This window comes from Hippocampus comes, unplaced genomic scaffold (genome assembly GCF_001891065.2).
Source record: "Hippocampus comes isolate QL1 unplaced genomic scaffold, H_comes_QL1_v1.1 scaffold126, whole genome shotgun sequence".
Lineage (NCBI taxonomy): Eukaryota > Metazoa > Chordata > Actinopteri > Syngnathiformes > Syngnathidae > Hippocampus > Hippocampus comes.
This window is the reverse complement of record NW_017805409.1, coordinates 637,271-650,084: the sequence shown is the minus strand read 5'-3', so window position 1 is coordinate 650,084 and position 12,814 is coordinate 637,271. Positions and strand designations below refer to the sequence as shown.

General features: G+C 44.7%; 1 protein-coding gene and 1 long non-coding RNA gene across 2 annotated transcripts; one reads left to right on the top strand and one right to left on the bottom strand.

The window, feature by feature from the left end:
- Positions 1–38: 38 nt before the first annotated feature.
- On the bottom strand, positions 39–12,814 carry mettl24 (methyltransferase like 24). Its single transcript, XM_019873789.1, has 5 exons — positions 12,070–12,814; positions 5,676–5,774; positions 5,358–5,473; positions 1,947–2,166; positions 39–975 (listed from the first exon to the last, which is right to left on the bottom strand). Exons 1-5 carry the CDS (start codon positions 12,283–12,285, stop codon positions 658–660), a joined length of 969 nt encoding a protein of 322 aa, XP_019729348.1. The 5' UTR covers positions 12,286–12,814; the 3' UTR covers positions 39–657.
- On the top strand, positions 2,173–4,084 carry LOC109518123 (uncharacterized). The gene is made up of 3 exons (XR_002168670.1): positions 2,173–2,656; positions 3,707–3,761; positions 3,855–4,084. It is a non-coding gene; the product is annotated as an uncharacterized LOC109518123 (long non-coding RNA).

Below are 12,814 nucleotides of genomic sequence, written 5' to 3'. Positions count from 1 at the left end.
TCCGTCCTCGCTTGCTTTTATTTTGTAGGCTTCTGTCATACGTGCAGACAAAGTCTTTGGTGTGGTCACATGAATTTGGAGGTCAAACCGAAAAACGCTCTCTTCCTTCATTCCACATGAACCTTCTTGTACCTGCACGTTCTTGACATGATTGTTCACGATAGAGCCATAGTGGCAAAAAGTCTCCACCTCTCCTCTCACGATCCATGCGGCTGTATAATTCTCCCCAAAGAGGAAAAAAATGGCGTTCGTATCTATATGCATCCCTTGCAAAATGTGGGTCTCTTCATGTCTCCATAAACCGAGGGTGGAAGGGCAAGTCTTGTGAACATGAGTTGCCCGTGGGCTTGAAATAATCACGAACCGTGAACATGGGGTCGACCGGCTAGAAAGTTGACCCTCGGCGAACGGCACAGCCGAGATGAGGTAGTCGAATACACAGCCCCTGGAGGCTTCAAGGTCATCAAGGAGAAATGGAGCTGTGTGCTACGCAGATTGGGGAGGGGGTCAACCTGAGCCGAGAGATGCTCATCTGCCGGTATTTTGGTCCGTAACCCTTTCAGGGACAGCGGTTACGACAGTGGACAGTTTATCATGTCATCCGCTTACAAGGTGCATGAAAGGGTTAAATCCACTTCTCTTTGATTTTGAACCACGTCAGGGCATCCACCGTGTGTTCACCCACGCAAAAGTGTAGGTACTGCTGGCATTGAAGACGTTCTTGTGCAGAAAAATGCGCGGTTGGGTCGGGTCGCTGTGCACGTGGAAGAGGCGAAAGTTGGCCTGTTCCAGCTCCTTGAGCAAGCTGAACCAATAGCGAACCACGGAAGGGTCGTCCCCCGCCACCTCGAAACCCGCCCAGTGGAGGTGAACCTCCAAAAGCAGTTGACCGACCGAGTCCAGAACTCCTTCCAGGATTAGGTTCTCCAGAATCTTCCACTCGGCACTCTCCATGTCTGCTTTCAATACGTCCACCTGAAAATAAGAACACAAGCAATTAATCCAGAAGTCAGAGCATCACCGGGGGAAAAATATTTAACTGCGAAGGCTGTATTGATCGCCGAAAGATTTGAAAGTGTAAAGGTTAACTTAGCCATTGCACCCGTTTTGGTCATTTGGGTGATGGTTTGAGTAACGGGGCAGACTGAACAGCAGGGGCTTGATAGCCCCTTTTGGTCTGTGGGGAAATCATTGATCAGGATCTTTTTTTTCTTCCAAGGCTACTCATATGAGGTAAATTGGGAGACCTTGGATTGAGCGGCCACTTCAGATCCATTCACTCATCGAAACAAGCTTTCAGCAGTCCGCCCGTTAAGCGTCCATTTATCCAGTTTAAAGTTTAGGATTCATCGATCTGGTCCATGAGCTGCTCAACCATCAGCCATCTTTTATCCATCCGGCCAATCGGTCTTTCCACATCAATCTAGTCATCTGTACTGCAGTCAGAGATGCGAACAGGCTTCACCTCACTATCCTTCAGGCTTCTTCGGTTCGTCTATTCAGTTTTAGGATCCGTCCCACAGCTGTTGTATCAGCGATCCATCCTTAAGTCACTCTTCATCCTATCCGTCCGTGTTTTCTTCCTTCCCTCCTCCAGCCAGTCCCTCACCTTTTTGAGCAATCACTCGTCATGTCTCAACTGACATGATTCCTGCATACGTTTTCATTAACCCGAATGAGATGTGATCCCTAAGGCCAATCCACTTGGTTCAACAATGTCCGCCGTCTTCATTTCTCAATAGGGTTCAACTAAATGAGTCCACCGGTTGCAAATTGCACATTCTTAGACACGATCAAAAGCGGCCGCGGGTAAGTGGATGCTGCCGATTGTGCCGACCCACCTGGGCTCACTGTCATTAAAATCTCATTTCAAGGATGAATGTTGCGTGACGCCGCGTTGAAAGCGGAACAGGTTTCGGTCGACTGTGTAACGTGATGGCGTTTACCTGTCTGTGACCAAAGTCGTTGAGGATGGTGGCCAGTTTCTTGGTGTGCTGCCGCTGGGCAATGACAGCGGGGTTGGGATCCCTCCAGTCGACGGATAGGCGGTGGAGCCACATTTCGCCGTAGTGCTGGTGAGGCTGCTTCAAACTGGGATCGAAACAGTGCACCTCGCACCCGGATCCCGCGAGGTACCGTTCCAGGTTACGGTCATTTGGCCCCAACCTGGAAACCAAACAGGACAGGTTAATGATCAAGGTGATCCGGGTTCCCACTTTTGTCCATTTTCTTGACTGCTACTTCATCTTATTCCCCCTCGCTACTGTCTCCACACTCTCCCCTGTGTCTAATTTGTGCTTTGACTGTGTTCTGTAATTGAGGGAGTGGGAAACCGTCTTTCACACCATTCATCTTTTACAGATGAGGCCCCAGATTGGATCCCGCGAGCGGGACTATGAATGATGCATGGAAAGAGAAATGGAGACGCCGCTCCGTGTGTTTTCATACCACTAAATATTTAATTGAGAGCTTCTTAGTCATCGGTTGGGACGTTACGGATGTGATTGACACCTCAGACAACTCGCGGAGCGGTGCATGTCGTGCGTATCGAGGGACATGTAAGTCATTCACTCTCGCCAATTGTGATGAATTGTCGAGAGCTACTGCGAGAATTTGTCGCTCGAGATCGCAAAGTGCACCGATGAGCTTATATAAGGTATGTTTTCTGTTTATTTTCCCTTAAGTTCCTCGTCTGTTGCCTCGCTGATCGCCTTTCCGTTATCGCACGACGACATGCGGACTTCATGCATGTCCCCGGGTTTCGCTTTAACCTAAATATCCCTGTGCCAAGGAGTTTAAAAAGCCTGCCATCTGCACATACAGTGCTCTAAAATGTTGCACAAAACTCATTAGTTCATTAAAATCTTTCAGTGCAATTTCTCTTCATTAAAATTTGAGAATAGATTACAGTGGTACCTCTACTTATGCAATTAAGTGGTTCTGGAAGAAATGTCTTAACTAGAAAGTTTTGTAAGTCAAGACGCGTTTTCCATGTAAATGCCCCAATCCGTTCCTTGCCGCTCCAAAATTCAGACATAAATGTTTCCTAAAGCATAAAAATGCATCAAAATATGTAACAAATACATGTTACATATAGATTATTGCACAATAAATAGGAGTTGTGCATAATGTAAAGAAACAAATAATAGAGTAAAGAATAAAAATGATAGTCATTTCACGTTTAACTGCGTTTAACTCATCGTTTTTTTGTGCCCTCTTTAGTTCATGTTCTCTCTTTTGCCTGCCGTTTTGTAAAGAACTGATCCAAGGACATTTGCTTTTGTCGTCTTTTAACAATCCTTCGAAAATATTCAAGGAAAACATCAGCATCGTGAGCGATGCACCTGACTTTTTCTGGGTGATTCACATCTACGTAAAATTATTTGAATGCCTCACGCGTTTCGTAACTTGAATATTTCGTATGAAGAGACGTTCGTAAGTAGAGGTACCACTGTACTATGCAAGTATTTTTCACTTCACCACAAGTCCGACCGTCAGGCAAACGACCTCGCCTGCCTCACTCCCAAAACATTTGCGACCCCAGTGGCTACATGTTGTCAATCTGGGAATAGCCGCACCTCGCCTGCCTCACTCCCAAAACATTTGCGACCCGGTGGCTTCATATTGTCAATCTGGAAATAGCCTTACTTGTATCAAACTCGCGCTCACCAATTTTCATTACGCTGACAAAAACATGTTCCAACAGTGAGCGGCTCAAAGGTAACAACCACCGATCAAGCAAGAACAAGCGCAAGCTTTACGTAAGTCTGTGCGGCACCGCTTTCAACAACGTGCACAACTGCAAGGTTGACATCTGACATCTCTTTTGAAACCAGATTTGCTTTCGGTTGTAGACTTCAACTTTCGTGAAAACAGAGCGCAACTTTCTCGAGAGTTGGACCCTCATGGTGCCTGGGATGGATTTACAAGTATGAAAAAAGGTCAGATTGGGGACGGCGTTGGAAAGGATACCGTGTTTGTTAAGAGAACGGAAACGTTTTACTGGACGAACGCTTACTTTGAGCTCTTATGCCTGACATGTTTGTCTAAGAATTTCAGCTTGGTTCAACGTCATTGAGTAAATATACGGAGATCATCTCTTTTGAAACCAGATTTGCTTTCGGTTGTAGACTTCAACTTTCGTGAAAACAGAGCGCAACTTTCTCGAGAGTTGGACCCTCATGGTGCCTGGGATGGATTTACAAGTATGAAAAAAGGTCAGATTGGGGACGGCGTTGGAAAGGATACCGTGTTTGTTAAGAGAACGGAAACGTTTTACTGGACGAACGCTTACTTTGAGCTCTTATGCCTGACATGTTTGTCTCAGAATTTCAGCTTGGTTCAACGTCATTGAGTAAATGTAGAGAGAATGTCATTGCCAAGTTTGATTCCAGCTCACCTGCTCAGCAATCTCCCATTGCTCACATTTATGCACTCCCTAGTCTCCAGGACTCCCCCCACACCCCCCGTTGACTCGAGCACAGCAGGGTAGCGTCAAGCCCGAACCCACACAGTCATTGACTTAACGATCTTAAGAAGATCAACTGCCACATAGTCCTGGTGGGATCTGATCCGAGTTGCTTGAGGGAGACGGAGGCAGATTGGGGGATTATCTTGACTCTAATTACGCTGCCACTCAACAAATGAAGAGTTGGAGGGAAAGATGGATGCCGTGTGAGTGTAGCCAATTAGTCACTGACTTGAAAACAAAAAGGGTGGGGAGGGGGGTGAGCAAGACGGAGCCTTGCATGAAAAGCAAATATGGGAGGAAAAATCTGAATGGACTGACATGAGAACAGCTGCATTTGTAAGGCGTGATAGACTATAACAGCGTGACATGCTGTACCTAACAGCTTGATGCATAACTTGCACCGCATGTGCTGCCGTTAGTCGGCACCATATGCGCGTATAACTCACTGATCATTCACAGAGTGGATGTTTTCATCACACCATTGCGTGGTGTAGGTGGGGTTACAATTGCAGAGGTTGTTTTTCAGACGCCGTGGGAGTCGGTACAAAATCGCGAGATCGCAATGCATGGTTTTGTGATCTCTTTCGGTCGTGTATCAATGTTCCTGTATCACATCGATAGTGCTATTTTCAAAATGTTGGTATTGTCCTATTTAAAAAAAACAAAACATTAATATTGCTTTTGCCACTCTCGGATCATCTTTTATTTACCATTGCTATCATCTCAGTCTGATAATATGGTAGCATATATCGATATTGTGATCCAGTATGAAATATCGGTATTTTGGTTGCCTGGAAAAAAAAAAAGAAGAATAATGGTGATGTTCTTGTATTTCTCTCGACTTGGATAACCCAATGAGCCCGATGCACGTTGCAAGTGCACTCACCCAAAAGAGTAGACCCTACATTGCTTGCGTTGCATCCTATGAGTCAGGCTGTACTTCGGGTCCAGACACACGGCCCATGCTCCATCTGGGCTTACACGGGGACTTGTGCAGGACACCTGGACACATTAACATCATTATATAATATATGATATCATTAGGATTATATTTCCTTGGGGTTGTCTCTGTGATATTCAAATTGAACTGAAATCTTTGTATGTGATACATACGCAAAGAACACAGAAATCAGGAACTTGGAAAATACGTTTTCACGGCACGGTCAGTCATCCGGTAGATGAGTCGGTCGGTCCACTAACTCACTTGTGGTCTTGTGATGTATTGAAGAAAGCGTTTGGCTTCATCCTCCAGAGAGTGGCTTTGTTTGGCCCAAGGCTGCAGCTTTATGTGCCACCGATGCACCTGCGAGAGTAGATACAAACAGCAGATTATTAAGAAAAGAAAAAAAAAATCCAGCACAAGGACAGCAACGTGATCATCTAAGTTTTAACCTACTTGTGCATGGCCACTGTGATAAAGTAGGACAAAATGTCTTCAGGGAATCACGGTTGCTTATTTTATTATTTCACCTGCTTATACAGTGACTAAAGTTAAACTCCCGTTGCCACCACAGGTACATTTCTGATGCTTTTCCTGCAGAGGCGGTAATTGACATTTATAAAGGAGACAAACGGGTCGGTAGACAACAGTCTTCTTGCTTCAAGGACTACTCAGTATGTGAACTCCGAGTACTACTTCCAGAGTTGGCCCTGAATGGAGACGCTTGGCTGCCAGTGTAGTCCATGCAGGTTGGAACATGACGACTGATCACAGGCCAGATATCTGGGACAATAGACTCGCTGGGAGCTGATGCACACACGAGCCGTGTGACGGGATTTATTTGGGACAACGCAAACACGTATTCACTCCATTGATTTTGAGGCGCTCTCTTAAAAAAAAAAAAACTAACCAATTCAGTTTCCATTGTTTCCAATCCAGCCAAATCTTTTTTCATGTCCGACATGAGCTCTGTGACAGAATTAGAGTGGAGTGGAGGTGTTCAGTCAGGCTGCACCAAGTCATCAACACCTCTGACGGACGGGTAAGCCATGTTCATCACAAACACAAGGAAACCGTCCCTCACCAGGGTCTTGGCTCGCTGAGCTTAAGAACCGCTTTGAAACCACTCCATTTTAAATACAGGATGACTTCTGTATGATTTGGGATATTTTTATTTTTTTTTTCCCCTCACGTCTGATGGAACCAGGCATGTCAGTGGATGTGTGTCTGTCGGCCAGGGTGTGATTGGGAAGCTGCGCATGAATGTAACCGTCTCGGACAGGCCAGTTGGATGGGTCAGCAAGCGTTGACTGCATCAAACAAAAGAGGACAGCCGGGCGATTTTGACTTGATATTAATTGTGCCGTGCCGTGTGATTTACCGTATTTTACTTCACCATAAGGCGCACCTAAAAGCGTTCAATTTTCTCGAAAGCCAAAAGTGCGCCTTATAATCCGATGCGCCTCATATATGGATCAATATTCTGATTTCTTGGACGTCGTATTTTAAATGTTCTGTCAAGCGTTTTGTTATGGCCGCAGCGGTTGTGAAAGCGCTATATAAATAAAGCTGTATTGTATTCCCATTAGTGTAGCTCCATCTAGTGGATGCATAATGCAACTGCAGCCACTACTGTAGCTTCTATTCTATGCGCCTTATAATGCGGTGCGCCTTATATATGAAAACAAGTTTAAAATAGGCCATTCATTGAAGGTGCGCCTTATTCTCCGACGTGCCTTATAGTGCGGAAAATACGGTAACTTCTCTTCATGCATGGATGACCATTTATGTACTTAAACGAAATTGTACTTGTTAATTGTACTTAAAACGTTCTTGAAGTGATTTTACATCCCTGCCAGGACACATTCTGTTAGTACCTTCTCAAGCAGGATTATCCCTTTACTTCTGCTTTCATCTCGAGCAGCGTCGATTAGGACAGAGCGCCGCGCTCGTGTGATTTACAGTGCGGCTAACTTCAAAGCCCGAGTGTGTGACAGGAGCCTGGGCAGCCACATCATGCGTGAAGGATCCCTCTGGGACAAGACATGGACGCACGGACGGATGGCTGAACACGAGATGAACGGATTAAATAAGAGATGGGACAGCCTGTCAAAACAATGGGACCAGGTGAGAGAAAAAGACACAGATTGTGTGTGTGTGTGTGTGTGTGTGTGTGTGTGTGTGTGTGTGTGTGTGTGTGTGTGTGTGTGTGTGTATGCACACAAATTTTTGAACAAACCGAGAAAAAGGTGTTCCTAAGTGAGAATTTATTTCAGTTGTTCAACTCTGCTTTTTATTGCTCTAATTGGAAAGATAATCACCTCAGGCATAACTAATAACTAACAACCACGATAACGCATCATCACTTGTCAAAGCTCTTTGATTGTTTTTACTTTTCACTGCGCCCAAGCCATGCGCCATGAAAACATCCGCCGGCACCATCCCGTGGCTTCCTGATGCAAAGGAACGCTATGTTGAAGTGAGAAGAGGAGCTCCTATAATGCCAAAGCCTTGTCGAATGGAGAAGTAGTGCTTGGGCGCCATCTTGTTGCATTTATATGCTATTCTAAAGCTGTTATCATTGTTAAACTCCATTTTTAAAAATTTGTTTTGTCATTTAATGGTGATTAACCTCATTTTATACGACGATGAGATCCATAATTTTTTTTTTTTTAAGTGACAAAAATTGCCATTAAGAATCATCTTTTTACACCATTTTCAAGGTGTTTATTTTAACACTGTGTCATCCATTCCCAGCTTACAGCCTTATTTAAAGATTTACCAGCTCGAACTGTGATTGAAGAGAAGGATTACGTTGATCCTTTTTAATAGAGGCAAATCATTTTTAGCGGCGATGGCTTGGTGAATAATTCCCGCTCGGAGTAGGAACTAAATTTCTGCATTGACAGGCCTCTGATTACTTGCAGTCTGCCCACGTGCTGCCAGTAAAAGCTGATCCAAGACCAGCGTGGGTGGTCTTGTAAATTGCACCATTGCCTGCTCATCGACTGCGCATGAATCAGTGCAAACTACCCCCCCCCCCACCCCCCCACCCTGAGACCGGAGGACGAAAGAAAAAAACAAAACGGGAAGGAAAATAACTCTATTGTACTTTGTTTGATTCGCTCACGTTGACATGGGTGCTACTCTGCGGTGGTTGGGCAGGAGGTTGTTGTTTGAACACGTTTCGGTGCCCGTCTATGCAAGCGTGCGTTCGCCCCGCCTTCTTTGGACGCCATCTTGGATTCCGTGCCACAAGATGTCTCATTGGGAAGCAGCAAGAAGCATGCTGAGCGTCACATGGCCAAGATGGCTACAGCAGAAAACGGCTGCTTTATTCATGCCATGATTCCGTTGTGTTTTGTATTTTTGTTTGTAAATAGTATTTTTGTAAACATAATCTCGATTTGTATTTGTCGGGGATTGGTCATCTTGTCCTTTTGTGACAAGCTATTTGGGTTTACCTTCTCCTTGCCTTTATCAAGCGCTTTTTGTTCCCGTTTTTATCCTGGTTATTGTTCCAGCGTCATTATTAGTACTTTGTCGGCCTCACGTTTTTTTTTCCCTCAAATAAAATATGTTTTTGGACATCTATCAGAGTCTACGTTTACAGAGTCCGATTCTGTCCGGGAACTTTCTGTATATCCTGACAACTAGTATAGGAATAAACCCGTCATCAGGGAACTTTCAGTCACATAGAATGCGCTAAAACGTCCTCACGATGTTGAAGCCGGGCGTCCCTCATGGCTGTGTCCTAAGCCCGCATTTGTTGATGTGTGAGGTCCTCAAACATTGAGAGTAAAGAGAGTAGAACTGGTACAATACCGTTTTTGTCGGTACGAATGTGTCCATGATGTGAGCGCAGAAAATGGAAGCCATGGCTTTCATTTCAAAGGTCAATGCACCCATTCAAGCGAGGGGCGGTGGTGGGTTTTAGGGAATTTGGTGGAATGTTTCCAGACAAGATGTATGAGGGGGGAGAACTGTTCCCCGGCACTCTCTCGGGAACGTTCCACTCCACACTGATTTTTTTTTGTCTTTGGGGGCGCAACAGAGCATCTTTTGTTCAGCCGGGAGGCAAAGTGAGCTGCTTCTGGTTCTCGTTTGGTGATGGAGGCCTGTGGCATCAACTTAAGTCGCAAAATGATTGCTTGATTGTCGATTAGCATTTCTTTCCAAATATAGTCACGGAATCTCGACGCGTTTGTTTACTTTGGTATGCTGTTGGACTCTTCTGCGTGTTTACCTCAGTGTTCCGCACGCACGCATCGGAGGGACTTTCGGTTCTTGAGCACCTCGTGTTGAACACGTGGCGTCCTTTTTTTGGAAGTTGTGTAAGCGGCTTTTCGAGCAGCACCAAGCTGAATTTTTTTCATACCCCCCCACAAGTGTAGCACTTTTACAGATCACAGTGAAGTGTTGTGATGGATTAACTTGAATTTTGTTTTTGATTTATCAACATAAGCATCGAAAATGTTCACGCTACTCCACATTGAATGTATAACCCGGATGGCATTTCTCCTTCCAGGCTGCTACCTCGAATGTGCCCCCGCCCTCCACACCCTCCACTCCTGCCGCTGGAGGTGAAAGGTGGCTGAGAATTGAGAGCAGTCACACCTTTGGGATTAGACAGACGAGTTCCCTTTGTCGTCTCCGAGACGTGACCCAGGTCAGCGGCTTTTCTCTTTTTTCTTAAATTCCGCAGGGGGTCCTAAAACTGACTGGTGTATTTTGCTGCTGACCGCTCACTTGGTGTTGTTCACCAAATAGCAGCAAAAAATAAATAAATAAATAAATCTGATTGGTTAAAGGAAACCACATTTGCTCAAAGCCTCTTGCTGGCTCTTCCACGTTACAATAATGAGGCGCTCTAAAGGAAGCATGCCGGCCTGACACTCCTGTCCACCGACGACATGTCAAGTCCGTCTTTGATATAATATTTGATATGAATAGATTTTTTTTCCCCCTACCCGTCTCCTCCATCTTTCTATCTGTGACGTGTATGCACTCGTAGCCGACAACGAGGCACTCTAAAGCCGCCAAGCCAGTGTAATATCCAAAGCGAAAATGCAGTTTTTAGTGTGACAGAGCTAATGAGCTAACCGCACATCATCGCTGTGCCAAAGAACTGCTGTCGCGAACAAAGTTAAATCAGTATTTACACAAGTATCTGCACTGACGCTTACAGGAGTACTTTTGCCGCCTCCGTTGTTGGCTTAACAGCAAAACCAACACTCAGAACCTCTGAGCTGATGATAGTTGAATGAACTGTAGCATCCTCGCTCCGTAGCAAAACAAATGATTAAAAACAAAGCAACGGATGAAGCCACAGACTTTTAAGGAGCTTGGAAAAGGCTCCCTAATTATTCCGTCTTTCATCAACTTGTCCAAAAAAAAAAAAACATCCCCGTCCTTTTATTCTGTCAGCTACATGCAGCTTTATACAAGTGGGACAAGGCCGTGGTTGCAAAAGAAGAAAAGACAACATGACAGAGGAAAAAAAAAGTGATGCCAGAGCCTTCAGGGAGGAAAAGAAGAAGTGGTGTTGGGAGAAGAGTGTTCAACCGAAGCCGAATGTGACAGAAAATGTCAGCGGGTCTCCTCCGGGGGCATCGTTGGTGACACGTTTTAGTAGCGGGAACATGGGCCCTAATGCAATATTAATGCCCAACTCGCAGCCTCACCCAGGCCCTGCAATGATTTACATTTCAAGACTCGATTCTCTTCTTCCTCTTCTGTTATGAAAAAAAAAGCAGCATCTTATTTTGCCGCAATTTGAAACAGTTTCCAAGTGTCTTAACCTGTCTGAGAGTTGTGCCCCTCCATCTTCCCCCTGCGCTTAGCGCTCATTCAGCACAAATGACAGTTTACATCAGGGGTCACCAACCTTTTTTTGTTGTTTTTTTTTAATTCAACAGGTTGTAGTACACTCTTTGTCCTCACTAATAAGACAATTCAGCTAATTAGTAAAACAAGTAGGTGGCACTAATAAAATGACCGTGTCATACTTTTTTTCCCCCCCACAAGTGCCTTCCGACAACGTGCAGCTCTGCTTACTTTTTGGTTTTCCATGATGGCAGGGGCATCGCACCTGTGGGGGATGTAGGCATTTATGCATGACAATGTTTCATCGTAATCACTTGAAAGTGACCCTGGATCTTCACCTAGGCTAGCCAATCTTGTCATCATGGGATTCTTTTTTTAAATGTTTTAGTCATTAGTTTTACTTTGTTTTATTTTTCAAATTGCAAATATTCATTTTTTTTTAAATTCTTAAAATTTTACATTTTTATTTCTTTCTTTTTTTTAATTTAATTATATTTTTAAACCCATGACTCACAATTTTTGTGAATCAGCATGTTTATTTACTTTTAGTTTGTTTTATTTTTCAAATTGCATATATTCATTTTTTTAATTCTTAAAGTTTTACATTTTTATTTTTTTCTGTTTTTTTTTTTTTTTTTTTAATGTAATTATATTTTTAAACCCATGACTCGCAACTTTTGTGAATCAGCACGTTTATTTACTCCACATCATATAAACTTGGTCATCTATCCATGCCAGCAACGTATCATGACATGCGCAGCAAGCAAATGCTTACTTCAGTCTCTGCGGGGAAATAAGGAAAGACAACCCACAACATTGCGGAGCCACCAACCTTTCTCTGTCGATTCCTCAACGAGTCTTCATCCCTCCCCTTCATTCGGCCTTCTCTCTTCTCAAGTCTGTTCTCATTTTCTGGGTCCCACCCGATCCGGATGGGCCGCCCCACCGGCAGGGGCGCAGGTGCATGGGGCCGTGCCACCTGCAGGTAAACATGGACGCTCACGCACACGCACGTGAGCGCCAAGGCCAAACGCAGCAGCAGGCCCATGTCCACTCGTTGGTCAAGACCAGCAGCCGACGGCTGCTAGGCCATTGTCCTTCTTTCTTCTGGCGAATAGACTCCGAAACGTCCGACACACTCCCTCAAGCATGTGAGGAGGAGTGCACGCTGCTTTGGAATACTCGGGGAACTCCCTCCAAATACTCCCAACTCCCCTAAGACACACACGCCCCTTTTATTTGCCTTTTTTTTTTCTTTTTTAAGACTCCTCCTCTTGCTTAATGTCTGACAGCATGTACCCGTGCACGCAAGCGCACGCACACATGCACACACGCACACTCCTCCCCGCTGAATCTCAGGTTACTGTGTAACTTTAGCTATGGGCTGTTCATGCGGTCACAATGTCCCATTTCCCAACATTTGTACACAAGTTAACACCTGTTGAATTCTTCCCCTTGAGGGGTTATAAATCGTACTAACCCATTAAAAAAAAAATCATTACATCTGACAATGTGGCGCATGAGATTGCTTGGATGAGAATAGATTGAAATGTTGAATTTAAATCAAGTGTGGCTGG